This window comes from Protopterus annectens, chromosome 14.part0 (genome assembly GCF_019279795.1).
Source record: "Protopterus annectens isolate FY-2018-M chromosome 14.part0, PAN1.0, whole genome shotgun sequence".
Classification (NCBI taxonomy): domain Eukaryota; kingdom Metazoa; phylum Chordata; order Ceratodontiformes; family Protopteridae; genus Protopterus; species Protopterus annectens.
In genome coordinates, this window is record NC_056748.1 from 1101273470 (window position 1) to 1101295217 (window position 21748).

The 21748-nt window shown below is 42.4% G+C and overlaps 1 protein-coding gene across 1 annotated transcript in view; it reads left to right on the top strand.

Moving 5' to 3' along the window:
* POLR3A (RNA polymerase III subunit A) overlaps positions 1-21748 on the top strand; it is a 1593947-nt gene that overhangs the window by 988052 nt on the left and 584147 nt on the right. The window contains exon 15 of the mRNA XM_044055661.1: positions 9428-9592. Within this exon, the coding sequence (XP_043911596.1) occupies positions 9428-9592 (165 nt within the window). The remainder of the gene's footprint in view (positions 1-9427; positions 9593-21748) is intronic.

The following is a 21748-nucleotide window of genomic DNA, read 5'->3' on the forward strand; positions in this document are numbered from 1 at the left end:
GCGCCCCCCCCTATATGCGAACCTAGTCCTGTTGGGCTGGGAACACAACTATGTTTTCCAAAATGAGTTGTTTTCCACTAATGTCACTTACTACGGCAGAATTTTGGATGATATTTTTATTTTATGGAAAGGAAGTAAAGAAAAAATAATAGAATTTGTTCAGTATTTAAATCTAACTACAGATTATCTGAAGTTTACACATCAGTTTGATGAACATGAAATTAATTTTTTAGATACTAAGATTATTAAAGATCACAACGGTTTCATCTCCAAAATCTACCGTAAAAACACATTTTGTAATAATTACTTGCATTACACTAGCCATCATCCTATTTACCAGAAGAAAAGGTATTATAAAGGGCCAAGCCATAAGAATTGCTAGGATGACAACTGTGAGAGATGATGTTATAGCAGAATTTGGAAATTTGAGGGACATGTTTCTAGAAAGAGGGTACCCAAGTGACTTCATTGAGCCTATACTTATGGATGTTCTAGATAAATGGGGGGTAATATTTATGTACCTTTATTGGGCACTGGTGGGGACAACATTCAACAAAAATCTACAGAGACAATATTGCAGTCTGTGCCCAATTTTCAGCAAGCATGTGTAGTGCAGTATAATCCTTTATATTCACAGATCAAAGGAAAACCTGTTTGTTTTATTATTTTTTAACATTAAACAAAGATTGCGGACTCGCAACGCTGTGCTCTTTTATTTTTCTTGATGTCCTCACATAGACCTCTTTGCATCCCATCTCAATCATCAACTACAGAATTTTTGCACCAGGACTTTCCACGAACAAGCTTGGAAAGTGGATGCACATTCAGTTGGAGTAACCTCTCGGGATATGCCTTTCCGCCTCTTCCTCTTCTTCCATGGGTATTATTAAAGATCAAACAGGACAAGCCCAAGATGATAATCTTGCTGGCCCCAAATTGGCCTCGACAGTTTTGGTACCCTACTCTGAAAAACCTATGTCTGGAGCCCCCTTGGGTTTTACCACAGACTCCGAACCTTCTGTCCCAACATCAGGGTCAGGTTATACACTCCCATGTCAGAACTCTCAGCCTGGCGGCCTGGTTAATCCAGGGTGTTTGATTCCTTCTCTCCTACCCAAGCAGGTTATGGATGTCATTTTAGAAGCCATACGTCCTAGCACTAGAAAATCTTATGCAGGAATATGGAAAAGATTTTGTTCCTGGATGCAGGTTCAGGATTCTGATCCTCTTCTTCCTAACATTCCTTTGATTTTACTTTACCTGACAGATCTCTTACATAAGGGTCTCTCTTTCTCTTCCATTAAGATACATGCCTCTGCTATTTCCGCTCATTATAATACAGACCCTCCAATCTTTTCCCACCAGCTCATGAGACAGTTTCTCAGAGGAGCTAAGAACTTAAGACCTCCTAGATCTCCTCCCATTCCTGCTTGGGATCTCAACTATGTTTTGGAAAAGCTCACCTTACCTCCTTTTGAGCCTGCTGCCTCTTCTGACATCAAGTTTTTATCTTGGAAAACAGCCATCCTGTTAGCTCTGACCTCTGCCAGGAGAGTTTCAGAGTTGCAAGCTCTTATGGCTGTGGAACCTTATATTATTTTTCATCAAGACAGGGTGTCTTTGAGGACTAATCCTACCTTCATGCCTAAGGTGGTTTCCAAAGTGGCTTTAAATCAAACTATCCACTTGCCAACTTTTTTCCCCACTTCTCAAAATAAAGGGGAAAGGATCTTACATTCCTTGGATGTACACAGACAATTACGTTTTTACCTGGACAGAACCAAGGACATCAGAAAATCAGAGCAATTGTTTGTTTCTTGTGCTTCAAGTTCCCAAGTAAAGCCATTTCCAAACAGACCATTTCTAAATGGATTGCTCATGGAATCAGATTTTGTTATTCACACCATGGAAAGCAAATCCCAGGGAGTATACAGACTCATTCCACCAGAGCTGCTGCCACTTTAGCTGCCTTCCTCAGGGGAGTTCCTACCAAAGACATTTTGGATGCTGCAACTTGGAGTTCAGTGCATACTTTTTCAAAGCACTACAATCTACCTCTCTACTCTAAGTCTAGGGCAGGCTTTGCTTCTGCAGTCTTGCAGGGCCTTTTAGCCGCTCCTTCTACTTTATGACCACCTCCCTTTCATTCTGCTTTGGGATTCTACCCTACAGTCATGACTGCAACAGTGAAACACAATGAACATAGTACAGTTGTGTACACTTACCATAAATGTAGATGTTCGAGTGTCTTCATTGTTGCAGTCTGGGTTTCCCTCCCTCCTGTCCCCTCTTATTTTTACTTTTGTGTGGTTCCGTTTTTCACCATTCTTCTGAGGTGTATTTGCAAAGGATATGGGACCTTTCTCATTTTGGGACTCCTGACATCTGGGGTAAGAAAAACTGGAGAACATGGCGTCGGCTGTCAGCTTTGTACTCCTGACGCTCTGACGTCAGGGAGCATGGCTGAGCAGCCGACGCCGGACCCAGACTTTGGGATTCTGGCCGACCGAGGACTGCCTGCCGGCAGGGGAGAACCCTGCAGTCATGACTGCAACAGTGAAGACACTCGAACATCTACATTTATGGTAAGTGTACACAACTATACTTTTCCATTGCTTTATCCTGTTGTGGTGCTTTCTGAATTACATTTTCTACAGTGAATCCTTTCCTTTGCAGGCACTCCATAACCTCAGTTTCTATTTAACTTCTCCATTACTGATCTCTTTTTCTACTTTTCCTCTTTGTCGTCTTATTTTTTGTATTGTAAGGTTTTCCATGTCTGGCTTGCTTTGCCTGTATTTGTCTTCAGATATCTTTGGTGCTGCTTTTTTTGTATTGATTAGTTTTGCGTTCTCCTTTGCATAGATGTTACACCATATGAAATCTGTTTTCCATTCCCTTGTCCATATTTCTTCTTCAGATGTCTCCTGATCTTCCTGTTTCTCCTTAGTTTGGGGGCTTGGTCCATCATTCTGTATTGTAACCGGTCTTGCATCTTCTACATCAAACCTTTCAGTTTGCAGGCACACCATAAATGCATCTTATATTTTTAGCTTCTCCTCTGCTAATCTTCTGTTCTTCATTCCCTCTTTGTGATATTTTTTTTATTGTGAAATTTTCCATGTCTGGATACCTTTATCTGCATTATTCTTAGAATGTCATTGGGGCTGCCTTATTTATGTTGATTAATTTGGCTTTCACCTTTGCATATGTATTGCACCATATCAAATCTCGCTATGTCTCTTTCCCATGTCCATATTTCATTTTTATACTTTTGAAAAATCTCTAGGTTATGTTTATATTTTTGTATTTCCTCAGATGCTTATTTTTCCAAACAGATCAAAGTTTCTTGATCTATATACTGTTTTTCGCAAATCTGTTGTATTAATGACCACAAATTTTTATTTGAAGCTTCTGACATTTTCTTGTAGAAGTATTTTTCTTTCCTCTAATTTCTTACTTACTCTTTTTGTACATCTTGTGTCTGGAAATTCTGGGCTTTTTGTATAACAGTAACAATACATAATTTCTTTTCTTATCCTCAGTAGTCCTCTCTATCATCTATATGGCTCTTCTTTGGCCTTCGTGACTTTTGTGAACTGCTACTACCATCTACAACAGGGGTCCATCCTCCCCCTTGGGCCTGACCTGGCCCCACTGTAGGAATGTTTCTGTATTTTGAGGCTTATACACTGTCATTTTTTCCAGTCTTGGCAGCAGTGCGCCAACAAGGATTGGGCACTTTTTTTTTATCTTGGGTCTTGTGTACCCAGCTATCTTTTTTTCATTTTTGACCTACTTCTGTCCATGATATATGCTGTATAAATAGTCTATATATCAGTGTCGGCTTGGTGAGATTTTGTGAAAACAGGGTCCACCTCGTGAAGGTCCTCACCAAGACTTGAGGATGAGTTCAGTTTCCGCACTACTACTCTCTTTTACTTGCTGACTTTTCATCCCTCAATCAGGACCCTGTCTAGTCTAGCCCAGTTAATGTACCTTGAGGAATAATATGTAAACACTGAGTTCCTTCTGTTGAATTCACATCTTCCATACCAAATATTTTTTATAACTTTCTATATACTAAATACTTTCACTGTTGCAAGTCAAGTTCTAGTCCCTATCTATAAGCAATATTCCCTCCTGAAAGCTGATAATTTCTCCCAAAATTTTCTTAAGCTCTATAATAGTTTTAAGTGGAATGTAAATACATACCAACATAACCTCCTCCCTTGCCAGCTGCCTGTTACTACCACAATCTGCCATTATTTTTTCCCCTTTTCTACCACTATTGTAGCTCCTCTGGGAATTAATAAGTATTCCCCTTTTCCTTTGTGCTTGATACTCTGCTGAATATCCATCCTGAAATCCTTTCCTTTTCACATGCTCACTTCTTTCCAGACTTCTCTCATAGCATTGCTGTTTACACTCTGCATTTTTAATCTAATTCAATACTCTCTCCTTTTTGTCTGTAGCTGTGAGACCATTCATGTTACAAAATAATATTGATAGTGTAGCCATTGTGGTAAAAAGATATTTCCACCTATTGTACATGGCAGCTTTTTTAAATGTCTGTTTCCAGTATTTGTTATATGCAACCATTAATGTTTGGCAGGTCGATCTTTTATACAGTTATTTCTTGTAATCTACTTTTGGACATATCTCACATTTTAAAACACTTTCTTTTTTAATGAAAACCTTCAGATGGGAAAAACAAACACCCCACCAGAGCCTATTAACTTAAAGAAATACGCACAACCATATACATCTTCAAATTAAGTTTAACTCTCCTTATAGAAACAGTTGTCCGAAATTGACAGCTGCACACATGGGCATTATGAGGTTATATTATGTCACCAAAGTGCAATTCCTGTGAACACCTATACATCGACACCTAATCAGCAAAGAGATTCGCTGAATTTAATAAGGGCAAAGACTTAGTTGGCCAACAACAGAACTTTGCCCTTTTCTCCACTGTAGTGTGATCTTAGAGTTGGTATATATAGTTGGGGGGGGGTGGGGTGCAACATGCCCATTAGGTGGGTTCGATTCCACGTAGCTGTTGGTACTTTGTGCTGTGGGCAAGTATTTCCTTGCCCTTATTAAATTCAGTGAATCGCTTTGCTGATTAGGTGTCTATGTATAGGTGTTCGCCGGAATTGCATTTTGGCAACGTGATATAGAACTGCATTATGATATCACTTGTGCTAATAATTACATTAATTGCTCTGTTCTTGTCTTTTTTATTCCTCAGATGTGAAAAACAGCTTGTATGCTTTCAGAAAACATTCATTTTTAGTCTTGAAAAAGTGCTCTGGCTTTTTTGCCTGCTGCTGTATTCAGCTTGTCTCCATTGCAACTTAAAATGTACAGGTGCCCACAGCTGCAGCCTTCAGCTGACACTGAACATTTATTTGCTAAAGGAAACCCACCCATTACGTTCAGTGTTCTCTTGTGTACTTGTTTTCACTAAAATATTTTAGATTACAAGGGCCTTGATCTAGACATTTATGTAAGCAAAAGTAAGAAAAATATTAACTTTCTGTATATTATGATCTGTGCACTGTTGCATCCCTTTCCCTACCTCAGCAACTTAAGAATACAGCATATTAACGTAAACATGCTTTTGTCCAGTCTTTCTTCTCTTTTTATATTGTAATGCCTACATTTCTAAAAACTAAAAAAGAAAAAGGCACTTGTTTATTTTATTTATCATACACAAAAACTGAAAATGCTTTACTGTATAACATGCAGTTTATATCAGTGTTTTGTACAAATGCTGTTAAAAACAAAAGTTGTTTTATTTACAGTTGATGTTTTCCTTCTTATTTCTTCCCTTCCCCTTATTTTCCTTCAAACATTAATGACATGAAATGGGGCATATGCTTTAAATCACAAGATTAACAAAGTCAGCAAAAGTCCAGACTTTCCACGTTTTCTTGTACAGTGATATTTCACAGATTTGATTGTTGCTTTCTAATCTCACATTAATTTCAGTGTTGCTGGTCTTTATCCTTGTCATCTCCATCTTTGAACCCCAGACTTTGGTTCAAGTCCAAGGTACTCACGGTTCTTGTCAACACCTGTGCTTTTTCCTTTCTCAAGCATTTTCATTTGTAACATTGGAAAAGATTTCACTAGCAAATGTTTTTCTATGTGCTTTATTGGTAGACTGAAAAACAGAGCTCCCTTTTGTTTGATGGCTACTTTTTGTTAGATAAACTTTACTGTTTCTTCCTAAATCCTTTTTGCATCAAAAATGACTTTGTTCCTCCAGGAAAAATATTTATTTAGACAGCTGGATTCAGCAGCTTTAATTTCACACCTGCCTCTTGACATTAACTGATTGCTGGGATAAATTTGCTTTTCTTTTGCCTGGAGTACAGTGAATAGTCATTTTCCACACACTACTGTATCCAGCTTTTAATACTTTGCCTTTCTGCCACAGCTTTGTTGGGATCAACTCTTTCTGCTGGTGTGATTATAACTTTACAGTTACAGGTCTTGGCTGCTTTCTCATGAGCAGGTTTGGAACTGCGGTGGTGGTGCTGCGATAGCGTTGTCACCTCACAGTTACACGTTGTCCTGTTCGATTCTCAGCTAAAGCGTCTTCTGTGTGGAGACATACGTGAATGGGCATACCTTCGTTGAAGGTTGTGCATCAGGGCTGGCAACTCGGCATGTAAAAAATCTACTGCCAATCATTAGTGGACCGGAGTTCTGCTGTGGCGACCCCTAACCGGGAAAAGCCGAAAGACACAACACCAGTATGTGCCCTTAAAGAAATACTGCTGTAGAAGCGTACAGTTGCTTACTTGTGCTTTCATAAAATTAATGTAGTCTATTCCTTCCAGTTTCTCTGGTACAGCAAAAAATCTCAGGTTTTCCATGCGTGTCTGTCCTCTACCTGTACCATTTAAAAAAAAAAATTCTTCTTGAGCAGTCTCCTATTCTGCCAGTTCTCTTCACTTCAGCTAGTAGTTTTATGCATTTTTATCAGTTCGTCAGAATAGCTAAACAGCTTCTTTCATTTTCCATCCTTTTGTTATTTGAGTTGACATACTCCTTCAGTGTTTCATTTATTTTAATCTGCTCTGAGCACATTTGATTTATTTTTTTCCTCTAGATTACTGGGAAACCATGTCTGACACACAAGCTGGAGCTTGAACTGCGGCAAGTTTCTTTCAGCCATTGTTTTCTCCTCATCTTTTGTGAGCGATTTTTTTTCAGGTTCTCTGAATTTCTCCTTTGGTGCCAAGGCAGTGCTTTTTAAAGCCAGTAACTGAAATGTACCCAAAAAGACAAATTCACTGGTTCTGTCTTCTAAGTTTCTGTTTTCACACTGGGGTAGTTGAAATTAAGCGTTACTCAGTGTGCAACCATTTTGGAAGTCCTAGGGGGTTAAATCTTTTCCTCCTTTGGGCATGCACTTAAAGGAGACAGGCAAGCCTGATTATCATTATAAATGGTTGGTTTGGCAGGTCTGAAGCTCATCTTTGGAAAGATGAGATTTATGGTTGCTGTCATGTAGCAGTCACCGCATCTCGGAGGTCCAAGCCCTAATCAGTAGGGACCATTCCACAAGAATCCATTGTCCTTCAGAGTCCAGCCCTCATTCCCTTCTATAAGTTTTTTTTTTTTTTGTATAACTGTCGTAAATTTAGTGTGCTGCTTTCAAAGACCTTTATACCTAGTATGTGCTCAGCCAGCTCAGGTTTTACCTGTTAGTGTTTTAATCTAGGAAACCTGCTGTTTGCTTCCTTTGCTCTGGGGGGCATGAATGAGCAAACATTTTCTAGGTGTATTACTAACGTCATTGCCTTTTGCCGTTGCATATTAACTCTCACTGGAAAATGTTGTCAGAGATCACTTGGCCAGTGGTTTGACTGCTTTCAAGTGTTTCCATTTTGGAATGCTGTGTCATGGCTGCTTAGTTATCGGGTCAGATCTTCATCGGGCATTATTGCTTGTGGTATGATTGCAGGAGCTGAACTTGATCTGCAAGTCTTTGCTTCAAGACTCTGTTTCTTGACCTGTTAACTGTTGGCCTTCCTCTGGCTGAAGGCCTTTTTTGAAGGTTTACATTTTCACTGTAGTCTTCTCACTGCCTAAGGCCTCCCAGTTCAGACCGAACCCAAATGCAGTCACCATACAAGTTTTGATGTAGGAAACTTTCTGCAGTGAGTGATTACCTTCATGGCATCTCACTCTGTCTGGATGCCTTCAATTTTCGCTAGAGCTCTGTGTAACATCAGGTTAGCATAACTGAACATATTTCTGTTTGCTTCCTCACAGGTTTTGTTGACAGAGAATTGGGGTCAAAGTGAATGATGCTGGAATAAAGGGTGCTTTTTTCACATGGTGTGACATCATGGCATGGAGATGTATGCACCCCTAAATACTGGCAGTAAAAAGAGAATCCAAAAGTTTGAATTGAGGACTGTGGTGCAGCCAGTACTACTAAATAGTACAGAAAACCATAACAGTGAAGGCAGAGCAGTTGGGGTAGCTAAAAGTGATAGAGATGAAGTGCCTGAGACAGGTGGTAGGATGCACACTGTGATGCACAGAAATGAGGACATAAGAGCAGAAGCCTCAGTAGCGCCAAGTGTAGAGAAGATCAAAGTGGTGGTTCAGGCACATGTGCATGAAAGCAGAAGGCAATTTGGTGAGGAAGATTTGGGACAAGACTGTAAGCAAGAGGAAACGAGGGCATGCAACAAAGAGACAGATTGTGAGAGAGACCTGCAGCAGTCAGGCATGACTGTCTAAGAAGGTTGGGAGTAGCACTGAATTGAGAGACATGGCGACAGTTGAAACACCCCAACCCCATGTAGAAAATGGGAAAAAGGAGTTGATGGTGATGTTGAACTGAGGATATCAAACATGAAATTGTTGCACTTACTACTTCCTCCTAGGTCATCAGATACAGTGAGCAAACATGCTACTTTTGTCAAGATCTTGTCAACTGAGGAGATTTTATAGAATTGCTTTCCTGTAAGTTAGAGTTGCATTTAACACTTGTGTATTAACTGAATCATGCAAGATTTGTGGTTTAAGAAGGCTTGTTTCTACTTTCTGTTCAAGTAAGATAGTGTGCTGTGTTCCTGTCCCTTGTCTATGAAATGTGTACTAGTCAACTAGAATTGTGCACAGTAATGAACCTTATTCATGCCTTGAGGTAATAGTATGACATTTTCAACTGTAGCGCCATTGTGTTTATTTTTTTTTTGAGTAATGGGAAGGGTGAGGGAAGCAAGGAAGGGGACCTCAAAGATGTTTATAGCGTCTATTAATGAGGTATCACTAGTAAGTATATGGTAAATACATCTACAAATTAGAATGCTGATTAGTAACATGATTGTTTAAGAAGCCAGAGTTTTCTGGTAGAGGAATAGATGTATACTTTTTTTTTTTTGTCTTTCAGATGTTGTGATCCATAACAGTGAGCTGATGTGTGGCAGTATGGATAAAGGAACGCTTGGTTCTGGATCAAAGAACAATATATTTTACATCTTGCTGAGAGACTGGGGACAAGTGGAAGCTGCAGATGCCATGTCTCGTTTGGCCCGACTTGCCCCTGTCTATCTCTGTATGTACTGCTTTCTTAATTATGCTTAAAACTGAAGAGTAATTGAAACTTGTTCCTAATGGATATATTTTTCTAGGCCATTTTTGCCTCCTTACCTTCCAGTCTGCCTTTGAACCAGTTTGTTCCTCGAGTGGAGGCAGAGATGCTGTAGACACTATCCAGGGGCAGAAGCAAAGCAGAGCTAGCTGTGGTAGACCTGTCAAGCATGAGTGATCTGTGGCCTTTGCAACTTTTCTGCTGTTTCTTTGGTAGGCTGTGATAGTCCCCTGAAGGTCTTAATCTAGCCCCCCAACACGCAGCGACCGACGCACGCACACGCAGTGACAGATGCACGCACACGCAGCGACAGACGCACGCAGCCACACACACGCACCGACAGAGACACACACACGCACCGACAGAGACACACACACGCACCGACAGAGACACACACACGCACCGACAGACGCACACGCACCGACAGAGAGACACACACCGACAGACAGACACACACACACCCCGACACACACACACACACCCCGACACACACACACACACACACCGACAGACACACACCGACACACACACACACACAGACACACACACACACACACCGACAGACACACACACCGACAGACACACACACCGACAGACACACACACCGACAGACACACACACACACCGACAGACACACACACACACCGACAGACACACACACACACCGACAGACACACACACACACCGACAGACGCACACCGACAGACGCACACCGACAGACGCACAGACACACAGACACACAGACACACAGACACACAGACACACAGACACACAGACACACAGACACACAGACACACAGACACACAGACACACAGAGAGGGATGCGCACAGACACACACACACACAGAGAGGGATGCGCACAGACACACACACACACAGAGAGGGATGCGCACAGACACACACACACAGAGAGGGATGCGCACAGACACACACACACAGAGAGGGATGCGCACAGACACACACACACAGAGAGGGATGCGCACAGACACACACACACAGAGAGGGATGCACACACACACACTCAGAGAGGGACGCGCACACACACACACACACACAGAGGGATGCGCACAGACACACACACACACAGAGGGATGCGCACAGACACACACACACAGAGAGGGATGCGCACAGACACACACACACAGAGAGGGATGCACAGACACACACACACAGAGAGGGATGCACAGACACACACACACAGAGAGGGATGCGCACAGACACACACACACAAGGAGAGGGATGCGCACAGACACACACACACAGAGAGGGATGCACAGACACACACACACACAGAGAGGGATGCGCACAGACACACACACACAGAGAGGGATGCGCACAGACACACACACACAGAGAGGGATGCGCACAGACACACACACACACAGAGGGATGCGCACAGACACACACACACAGAGAGGGATGCGCACAGACACACACACACAGAGAGGGATGCGCACACACACACACAGAGAGGGATGCGCACAGACACACACACACAGAGAGGGATGCGCACAGACACACACACAGAGAGGGATGCGCACAGACACACACACACAGAGAGGGATGCGCACAGACACACACACACACAGAGAGGGATGCGCACAGACACACACACACAGAGAGGGATGCGCACAGACACACACACACAGAGAGGGATGCACAGACACACACACACAGAGAGGGATGCGCACAGACACACACACACAGAGAGGGATGCGCACAGACACACACACACAGAGAGGGATGCGCACAGACACACACACACAGAGAGGGATGCGCACAGACACACACACACAGAGAGGGATGCACAGACACACACACACAGAGAGGGATGCGCACAGACACACACACACAGAGAGGGATGCGCACAGACACACACACACAGAGAGGGATGCGCACAGACACACACACACAGAGAGGGATGCACAGACACACACACACAGAGAGGGATGCACAGACACACACACACAGAGAGGGATGCGACAGACACACCACACAGAGAGGGGCGCACACACACACCACACAGAGAGGGGCGCACACACACACCACACAGAGAGGGGCGCACAGACACACACACACAGAGAGGGATGCGCACAGACACACACACACAGAGAGGGATGCGCACAGACACACACACACAGAGAGGGATGCGCACAGACACACACACACACAGAGAGGGATGCGCACAGACACACACACACAGAGAGGGATGCGCACAGACACACACACACAGAGAGGGATGCGCACAGACACACACACACAGAGAGGGATGCGCACAGGCAGAGTCTGATCAGTGTTTCAAGACTAGTTTGTGATTGTCTGCAGTTGGGGAAACTACGCAACAGTCCTAACCCCCCCTATTTAACTGCATCATTAGACATGGGCAGTGAGGATGTTTCTTTTAAATCTTAGTCCCACTTCTGGTGGCTGATGTGAACACCCGCTTCACCTTAGCATGCGCTTCCCACACTTGATTGCTAATGAGGGTTGCAGTCACAAGGTTTGCAATGCTGAACCCATGTCAGAAGTTATCGTTTGTATCACTGACATTTTGGAGGCCTCCACCTGAAAGGTGACAAGGATTCTTACCCTCCCCCCACTTAGCTGTTCCAACTCCTGAGCTGCTAACTGAACTAGACTAGTATTGTCCTGTGTTAATTCTTCTACGTCATTGCATTGGGTAATACTAGTGGTTATTTTTGAAACAATCAAAACAGAAAGTGAGTTGCCACGCACAATTTTTTAGTACAGACTTTGTACTGAATACACTGCAACCTGGTATTGAGTAGTAGTTGAAAGGGAATGTTTTTGCCTTGTGAACATAGTTTTTGGGTAGTCAGACAACTCAGTAAAGGAAGTGTAATAGAGTGCTTAATTTTCAGAGGCGTTTCATCATTTTTGTTCTATTTATGATAAATGGCATTTTCAATCACATGTCCTGATAAGAAATTAATTGTGTGTGTGTGCTGTAAGGCATACCAGAAATATTTATTTGGTATGCATATTGAACCTAAATAGTTTCTTAATAGTATGACCTTCTTAGATTTTGTTTGCAAAATTACTAATTTATGTTCCCGTAAGGAATCATTTGAGAGGGAAGGCCGTTCTTGAGAACGGGTCACTAAGAGGACAGTGCTCCTTCTCCCAGCATGCACTGATGTAGATGGATATACAGCGTCAAATCTGGGGCTTTGTCTGATACTGAAAAAAAACAGCTGCTGTAAGTGTAGAGTTAGTCTGAGTGCCTTAAGTTGTTATTTTTGATTTCTTGTAGTTTTGGAAATGTTTGACTTGCGTGATTTCTCGGTAATTGTAAACTGGAAGTTTTATTCTATTGTTCTGCTGTTAACTTTTACATGCGTGTTGTTAGACTGAAGCAGATTATGCCTTGTATAGGATTCTACAGAAAGGTGTTGAAAAGCTTCCAAGGTGTTGTACCATCACTGGATTATTAAATGTTTGTACATGAATAAGCTCTTCTAATGCATTACTCCTGGTTTTGGTTTGGTAAACCTCTAACTTGCAGGTCAGTTTGCAGTGGTGAAACCTGATGAAGGGATTTTGTTCATATATAGTTCACATGTGTAACATGTAAAAATAACCAGTGCATACTGTGAAGGGCAGTATGTTGGTACCAGTTCTGTCACTACACTTGTTTCATGCATTTCTTTAAGTGCAGTTGCTTTAGCTGCCATGGAAACCATTTAGAATTTAATAGGACATTTGTTACACATGGGGTTAGGGTTTGACTTAATGGTTAAGGTATTTACCTCAGAAACACAAGGTAACTGGGTTTGATTCTCGCATTTCGGGAGACCGGCTAGGCTTAAAAGAGCTCAAAAGGGCAGCTAGCCCAATATTTGTATATAAATATATAGAGAGAGAGAGAGAGAAATGTGTGTGCATGGGTATAAGCACACACACACCACAGGAACCAGCTTTAGCATTCAAAAATCATAATTGTTTCTCTCTTGTGCAAACTGTTCCTGGAATCTTGGTGGATTAAATTAATTCCATAGTATTTACGAAGGGAACCTTATTAAGCCATTTCTCTGACACTAAATAATGACACACATTTCCAGACTTAATTCATTGTTATGCCCATAAAAGGCAAGAGGGCAGCCTTCCCTGTTTACTTTGCCATGGAGTGGAACCCATCATAGTTTAAAATTCTTTTTCTAAATGTTTTTTTTTTTAAAATGTTTGCTTTTATTTTCCCTTTAAAAATTATTCTGTTCTTTCCAGCTATTCAGTGAATGCTGTTAAGACCAAACTGCTCAGAATTCATAAGTGAGTCATATGATGGCACTCCTGATAAAAGGTTATCAAGTACCATGTGAAGAACCTGGCCAGAAAAATCGAGTTCCAAGTTGAAGTAATTCCTTCCATAATACCAGAAGGAAAATGCAGGAACAGAGATAGCCTCAGCAGCAGTGGTGCACTGGTAAGAGAAATCAGAGATATTCATGGAATTAATCCTGTTGTAAAACAGGGACTCTTCTTGGTGGGTCATTGATTTTATTCATCCTGTCCATTTGCAGTTCAGCACTTTTTTCTCATAAGCCCCCATACTTGGACCACATGTTAGATGTCACAGATTGGTTATAACATCATGCATAGCCATGAAACCTGCCAGTTCTTTCCTTCTGCTCATACAGTTCTGAGCTTTGTCCTTATCCTTGATGGTGAAATGCTGCATGTGTTGCCATAGAGTAAATCTTCAAGGTATGTTTTAGACTGCAAAACATCAGTTCAATCCAGCTATCTGAAGTTTTGTGAAGAAGCTCCTGTCCTACCGTATTGCCAGGAGTATGCTTGTGGTTGAGGCTCTTGTATGAGGATCAGTGCATTGGTCTCAATGTGCTCCTGTACTCGAACATCATTAGAAAGATCCAGAATTGGGGGGAGGGGTAGTTTACAGCTAATCTCAACAGGCAAATCCATTTCAGAAGTGTTTCACCAATCTCCACAGGTGTTGAGTTCATCCTAGACTAGTGACTGCTATAGCACATTCATACCATCTACTTTGGTGGACTTTTGATGTTCTGAGAGGTGTGCGCACTCATCCTTCATTTTGAGGAAGGGGTTGTTGCATCTTGTAATGCAAGTATTTCCCTTCTCCCAGCCCCCCACCTGCTGATTTGCTGTAGCTTTTTGCTGACCTGTTTGCATCAAGGAGAGTGGTCTGTTGTGTCACGTTGGCCTAGGTTAAGTGTGTTTGAGACTTAAGATTTTCCTCTTTCTTGGCTGTTCAGGGTTTGTTATCAGAGACTGATAGTCTGTTGGTTGGCCTGGACAACAAGATGAAATGTCATGATCCATTACCATCATTGATGGACGTATTTCTCAGCACTGGATTTCTGTGTTTGGCCTCCTGTGCGAGAGTGAGCGAGAGCATGTCCATGAAGCTGGTGTGAAACTCTCTCCCAACCATGCTCCTAGGAGTCATCTAAGTAATTTAGAGGCTATTTTTTCAGCATTTTAAGAAAATCATAACATTTTAATCTGTAGTATAAATTTGCAAACATTAATAACATTGAAAAATCTCAAGTTTCTAGTGTTCAGTATACCGCACGCATCTTTTAAAATCTATTGGTAGTACTGTTACATGAATTTCTCAATTCCCACCATACCTTAAGCATTACTCCTCCTTTTGGACATTATTGTGTATCTATTTTTCCCACAGGTTCCATTATTTCTGTGAAATTTTCTTAGGTTTTGTAACGATCCCACCTGTGGTTCTTTTATCTTCTTTAAGATATCCAGACATTCGTTAAGTTTTGATTGCCATTTTCTAGTAATTTCTTTTTGACAGACAGTAGCATTAAATTTAGCAAGGCTTTATGATGTCTAGAAAATTCATGTCTTGTGTTCGAGCTGAAAATTATTTCCTTACCTAAAACTGTTTGTTCCCACCAATGTTTCTGTCAAAATACTTTGTAGGGAATTTAAAAAAAAAAAAAAAAAGAAAGAAAACTGCCAACTCATTACTTCCCCCCAAAAATATTTCCAGTTACATCCTGTCTTCTCCATCACAGCTCTACTTTAGGAAAAGTTCTTTGAAATCTACTTGGAGTTTTCAAAATACCCATGCAAACGTATCCATACAAACATAAAAATCTTTTCAACGTTACTTGGGAGCTATACAGATGTCCTCCCATTGTTCCTTTGCAAATTGCCTTTCTGTTTTGTTTTCACCATATTCTCTAACCTGTAATTAGGCTCTTAGTGGCAAATTCAGAGGAGGTGGAGTTTGCGTCTACATAAACAACAACTGGTGCTCCAGCTGTGAGAAAGTCTCCACCCATCTCTCTATGAACATAGAGTTCATGACAGTAAAATGCAGACCCTTTTACCTGCCTATGTCAGCACAGTGCAATGACAATATCAACTTCCTCAAGAAGCTCAACACCTTCAATAGGTTTGAAGAAAGAAGTAACACAACTGCAATGAAGGCCCCTACAAATCAAACGGACCAAGTATTACGCCTCAACCCTGCTGATGTCAGAAGAATCCTGCTCAGGATTAACCCAAGGAAGGTGGCTAGACCTGACAATATCCTGGGACAGGTGCTCATAGAATGGACTGTCCAACTGACACAAGTTCTCAGACATCTACAGCATCTCATTAAGTCAGGCTGTCATACCCAAGTGCTTCAAAACTACAACCATAATACCTATACCCAAGTCCCTGCCGTTAACTCAAAATGACTATCGCCCCATAGCACTCACTTCAGTAGCAATGAACTGCTTTGAGAGGCTGGTCAAGGGCCATATAATGTCCAACCTTCCTGCAATTTTAGATTCTCTTCTGTTTGCATATCGACCAAACCGCTTCACAGAAGATGCTATATCAGTGGCGCTTCAATTTGCCATAGCCCACCTGGAAGATAAAAACTGTTGTGCGAATGGTGTTCATAAACTTTTAGCTCTGTCTTCAAACATCTGATAGACATTTGACCAACTGGGAATAAACACTCCAGTATGCAGTTGGATACCGGACTACTGGACTTCTTCACAGACAGACCACAGACAATATGCATTGGTAATAGCACCTGCAGGAGCATCACTATGAACACAGTGGTTCCTCAGGATTGTGTTCTGAGCCCTCTGTTCACCTTGTTAGCTCAGTACTGCACTGCCAAGCTCAACTCTTAACTACATCAAGTTTGTAGATGATGCAACTTTCTTTGGTCTCATTAACAATGATGACAAATCAATCTACAGGGAGAAAGTTGGTCAAATCATCGTCTGGTGCGACAACCTCGCATTAAATGTGAACAAAGACCAGAGAGATCCTTGTCCGTTTCAGAAGAAGGCATAAAACGCACACTCCGCTAACAATCCATAATGAACTAGTGGAGACAGTAGAAAGCACAAAATTCCTGGGGGTATATATCACATATGACCAAACATGGAGCACTGATACTGCTGCCATTGTAAAGAAAGCACAGCAACGCCTTCATGAGGAAGTTAAATCTCCTGTCTCCAGTCTGCACTACCTTTTTCAGGGGCACCATAGAGAGTACACTAACCAACAATATTGCAACTTGGTACAGTGACTGCGCCACCTCAGACCAAAAGGCACTCCAGAAAGTGGTTAAGGTAGCAGGGAAAATCTTTCAGACCACACTTACAGCCATGCAAGAAATATACCTGGTGCGGTTTCTCAGCTGGCCCAACAACATACCCAGAGACACTACCCACCCTACCCATGGACTGTTCACCTATTTATCTTATGGTACACGCTACCGCAGTATGAGATGCAAAACAACCAGATTCAATAAGAGTTTCTTCCCACGGGCCATTAGACAATTAAACTTGCTCTAACTCCACACCATGTTGAACTGTTCACTCAGGAAAAGGCTGCTGAAAATTCTAACGATTATACCTTATTATTTGTGGAATAATAATTCTGTGCAGTAACACCACTGAGATTCTTAAATTCATATTTCTGTGCACTAATCAAAGTTAAGCAACTGTGGAAAAAGTCTCCTGTGCGTGTAATCCATGTGTATAGTTGTTATAGTTGTCATGTCAGTTGTAGCTGTTGTACTGTAGATTGTATGTGGAAATGCCTCCACCTTGAGACAGAGTAACAACATTTCGTTCAGTGATGCACAAGTTATACAGTCTGAATGACAAAGTTCACTTTCATAGGTTCATAGGTTCATACTAGGCTATCTGCCCCAGGGCATTTATAAGCCTAGCCAGAGTGTGTTTGGCTTTCGCCACCCATTTTAAATGAATTTTGCTATGCCCTTTTTCGAGGTTAGTATACTGTGCCTCTGTCTAACAGTGACACAGAAGTTATACCCGGGGTAAACCTACGATCTCCCATCCACTCATCAAGATTCCTCTTGAAGAGAGTCAATGAGGGACTCTGCCTAACCTGGACTGGGATTTTATTCCAGAGTGAAGGGAGCCTCTGGGTTATGAATCTGTCCGTGCCGCATATCCTATTTATTTCAGTGCTGAGGTTCAAGTCTCTCGAGCTCGTAGCTCGATGGGATTTAGATTTTCTGAGGTGCAGCATGTCAATTAATTCCGGGTTGGACATGGCTTTATACGTCAGGCACAGATCTCCTCTGAGCAGGCGGTATGCCACTGAGTAGAGCTGGAGTTTCTTCAACCGGGCAGCATATGGCATCTGTTTGAGCCCTTTGATCCTCTTGGTGAGGTACTTTTGGGGTCTTTCCAGTTGCTGCAGGTGTCTGGTAAGGTACATCCCAAAAGGGGCATTGTACTCAATTATGGGCCTGACAAGGGATGAGTAAAGAGGCACGATGACCTCCCCTGATCTAGATGTGAATCCCTTCATGATTAGGTGGGCTATATAAAATGTTTTTCTAACCACTTTGGCCATGTGGGTTTCAAATGAGAGATTATCAACTTGGGTCCCCAGGTCCCTAATTACTTCTTCCGTACTTAATGGATTACCACCTATGTGGTAATTTGTGGGCACTTTGTTTTTGCCAGAGGGGATGACTATACACTTTTTGGCGTTTAGCTTGAGGCCATGGCTCTGGCACCAGTTGTCTGTTTCTATGAGGCCCTTTTGTAGGATGCTTGTGTCGGCTGGAGAGTCGATTATGGCGCCTAGTTTGCAGTCATCTGTGAACATGGTCAGCCACAGTCCTTCCGTGTTGGCCTGTACCTCAAAGAAATATATACCGAACAAGAGAGGTCCCAGGACTGAGCCTTGTGGGATGCCACTTGTAACTGGTTTGGAGTCTGACATGACTCCAGCAATTCTAACCATGTGGGTTCTGTCCTTGAGCCAGTTTGCAACCCATCTAGTGACATAGGGGTTTATATTTAAGCTGGTGAGCTTATCTATAATGCCCGAGTGGGGTATTGTATCGAAGGCTTTTGCGAGGTCCAGGTAGGCTGTGTGGACCACCTTCCCCTCATCAATGGCCTTGGTGACTGTTTCAAAGAAATCAACCAGGTTTAAGAGGCAGGATCTGCCCTTAAAGCCGAACTGGGTAGGATCCAGTGTCTGTATGTCCCCAATATCTTTATTTATGAGGTCCATGATGATCCTTTCCATAGCTTTGCAGACCAAGCTAGACAGGCTTATGGGACGATAGTTTCCAGGATCCGTTGAGGCACCACCTTTGTGAAGAGGGACCACTGTTGCTGTACGCCACTCTTTGGGTACATATCCTGTAGTAAGGCTGAGACTGAACAGTAGTTTTATGTTTGGGTTTAGCTGCTCTTGGAGTTCATGTAGGACGCAGCCCGGGACACTGTCTGGTCCCATTGATGCTGTGTTTTTTGCTTTGGAGAGGGCTGCTCTTACCTGAGCATCTGAGATGTCAGGGGGGCAGCCCTCTGCTGGATAGATATTTACCCTTTTGGTGGGTGGGGGGGAGAAGTTTGCGCTGAACCTGTCAGCTAGGATGTTGGCAATGTCTGTGGGTTCGGTGTATTTTTTGTCATTTTGGACTAATTTTGAGCATATCTGGGAATTCCCACCCAGGTTCCTAACATAACTAAAGAAAGCCTTGTGATTATCCGTAGTGTCCTATGCAATGTTTCTCTCGAAGCTGGCCTTAGACGATTTTATGAGTGCCTGTAGTTTTTTGCTAATACTGATCAGAGCTGCCTTCCCTTTTTGGGATTTTGCTCTATCATGTAGTAGCTTCCTCCTTCTATTGTATAGTTTGTTTATGGCTGGGGTCCACCAGACAGGACGCCTGCCTTTGGAGGATTGGGTCTTGGTTTTATTTGGAATTGCATGATCCATGCATTCCTGAAGGTGTTCATAGAATGCATTTATAAAGGATGCTGCTGTCTGGGCCGTATTTTCCACAGGCCCGGGGGCTTTGAAGGATTCCACCTCGGTTTTGAGGAGTGTGGAATTTGCTTTAGAGAAGTTTTTCACTGTGGTTTTCTGGGCAGGGGGTGGGGTCGGATGTGAATATCCAGTGAGATTATTTTATGGTCTGATCTTACCAGTGAGGGATACACTTCTGGTCTGGAGCATAGAGCCCTCATGTTGGTGATGATCAGGTCCAGTATGTTTTCCCCTCTTGTGGGAGTGGTAACAAGTTGTTCCATAGCATTTGAGTTTATAAATTCTAGGAACCTTTGGGCTAGGATGTTGGAGCTAGAGTAATGCTCCCAGTCTATGTTTGGGTAGTTGAAGTCACCCAATATAATGGTGTTTGGAGAGACCTTCATATTTTCCAGTGTTCTCAGGAAGGCCGAGTGGGGTTCCTGGGTTTGGGAGGGTGGTCTGTAGCAGGCTATAAACTGGAAGGCAGTTTTACCCACTGTTAGTTGCACATGGATAGTCTCTGATGCTTCGTGCTGTGCCACCAACCTGGAGGTGTGGGTATCTTTGACGAATATTGATACTCCCCCTCCTTTTGTGGTTCGGTCCAAGTTTTGGGGCCGAAAAGCATGGTATGAGGTATAACCTGGTAGTGCTGGGGTGCTCTCGGGAGCCTTGAACCAGGCTTCTGTTACTGCACAGATATCGATGTTCTCCATGCTAAGGAGAGTTTCGAGTGCATGCATCTTGAGGTTTAGACTTCTGGCGTTGAGTAAGCATTACTCTTAGTTTCTTATTCCTTGTGATACCTATGGAGGTGAGTTTGTCTTTTGAGCCTTGCCTAAAAAAGGCACTATGGGGGTGGCAAGAGCCTTTGCCAATATCCGAAAGCCCAGGGGTGACAGGTGCAAGCCGTCCCTAGCGAAGCATCGTGGCTTGTCGAGCATGTCATCCCAGGCTGACTTTGACTCTACTTTAATTATTACAGTTGTCATAACATTATTCACTTCACTTGATTATCCCTTTTCAACAGTAGCTTCTGTTCTACACTCATCATAAGGTCTACCAGTTAGTCTTTCGTGCAGCACTCCTTTTTCCCTTTCTCTTTGCCTGTAGTCTGCATTTCCTACCAGGGATTTGTAATCTCTAACCTGCTGTTCTAACTTCTGCCTAGCCTTATCCCATTCTCTTATCTTTCCCTCTCCAGTTATTTGCTTCCATTATGTTTATTCCTCTCTTGATTTCTTCTAGCAGACTTTACCCCCCCCTTTGCTTACTTTTATACCCCTTACTTTGTCTTCCCAATTGTTAAAAATCATTTCTTCATTACCATGGTGCATAATTGAGTATGTTCTGCAATTTTATACATGTAATGATCTTGTATAATTGTTCTCTTGCATCCAAAGTCCTCATCCCTCTTAATCTCTTGAGCTGCTATCCCATTCCATCATCCTTTGCCACTTAGATTTTTTTTTTTTTGCTTCTGTTATATATACGAGCCTCAACTTTGTGGCTTTAAAATTACTCCAAATCAGGTAACCTTAAACCACCTTGTTCTGTGGGGTGAATTGGCTTACCCCACTTAACAGCCCCCCATGAATTCCTTCAGCTCTTTAATATCTGCAGTTCCTCCTCCAGTTCATAAAACATAAGTCTGAATTGTGCGTAATACTAAAGTGACTAAAACATTTTCACTGCTTGTATCTTACTTGACAGAGGCACCCTCCCAAGTTAATTCTTGCATCTGACTCTTCATATATCCTCGTGGTTATTTGTTATTCTGTCAGGAACACAAGTTCTACCATTACTCTCTTCATACGATCTCCCGTATGACTAGAT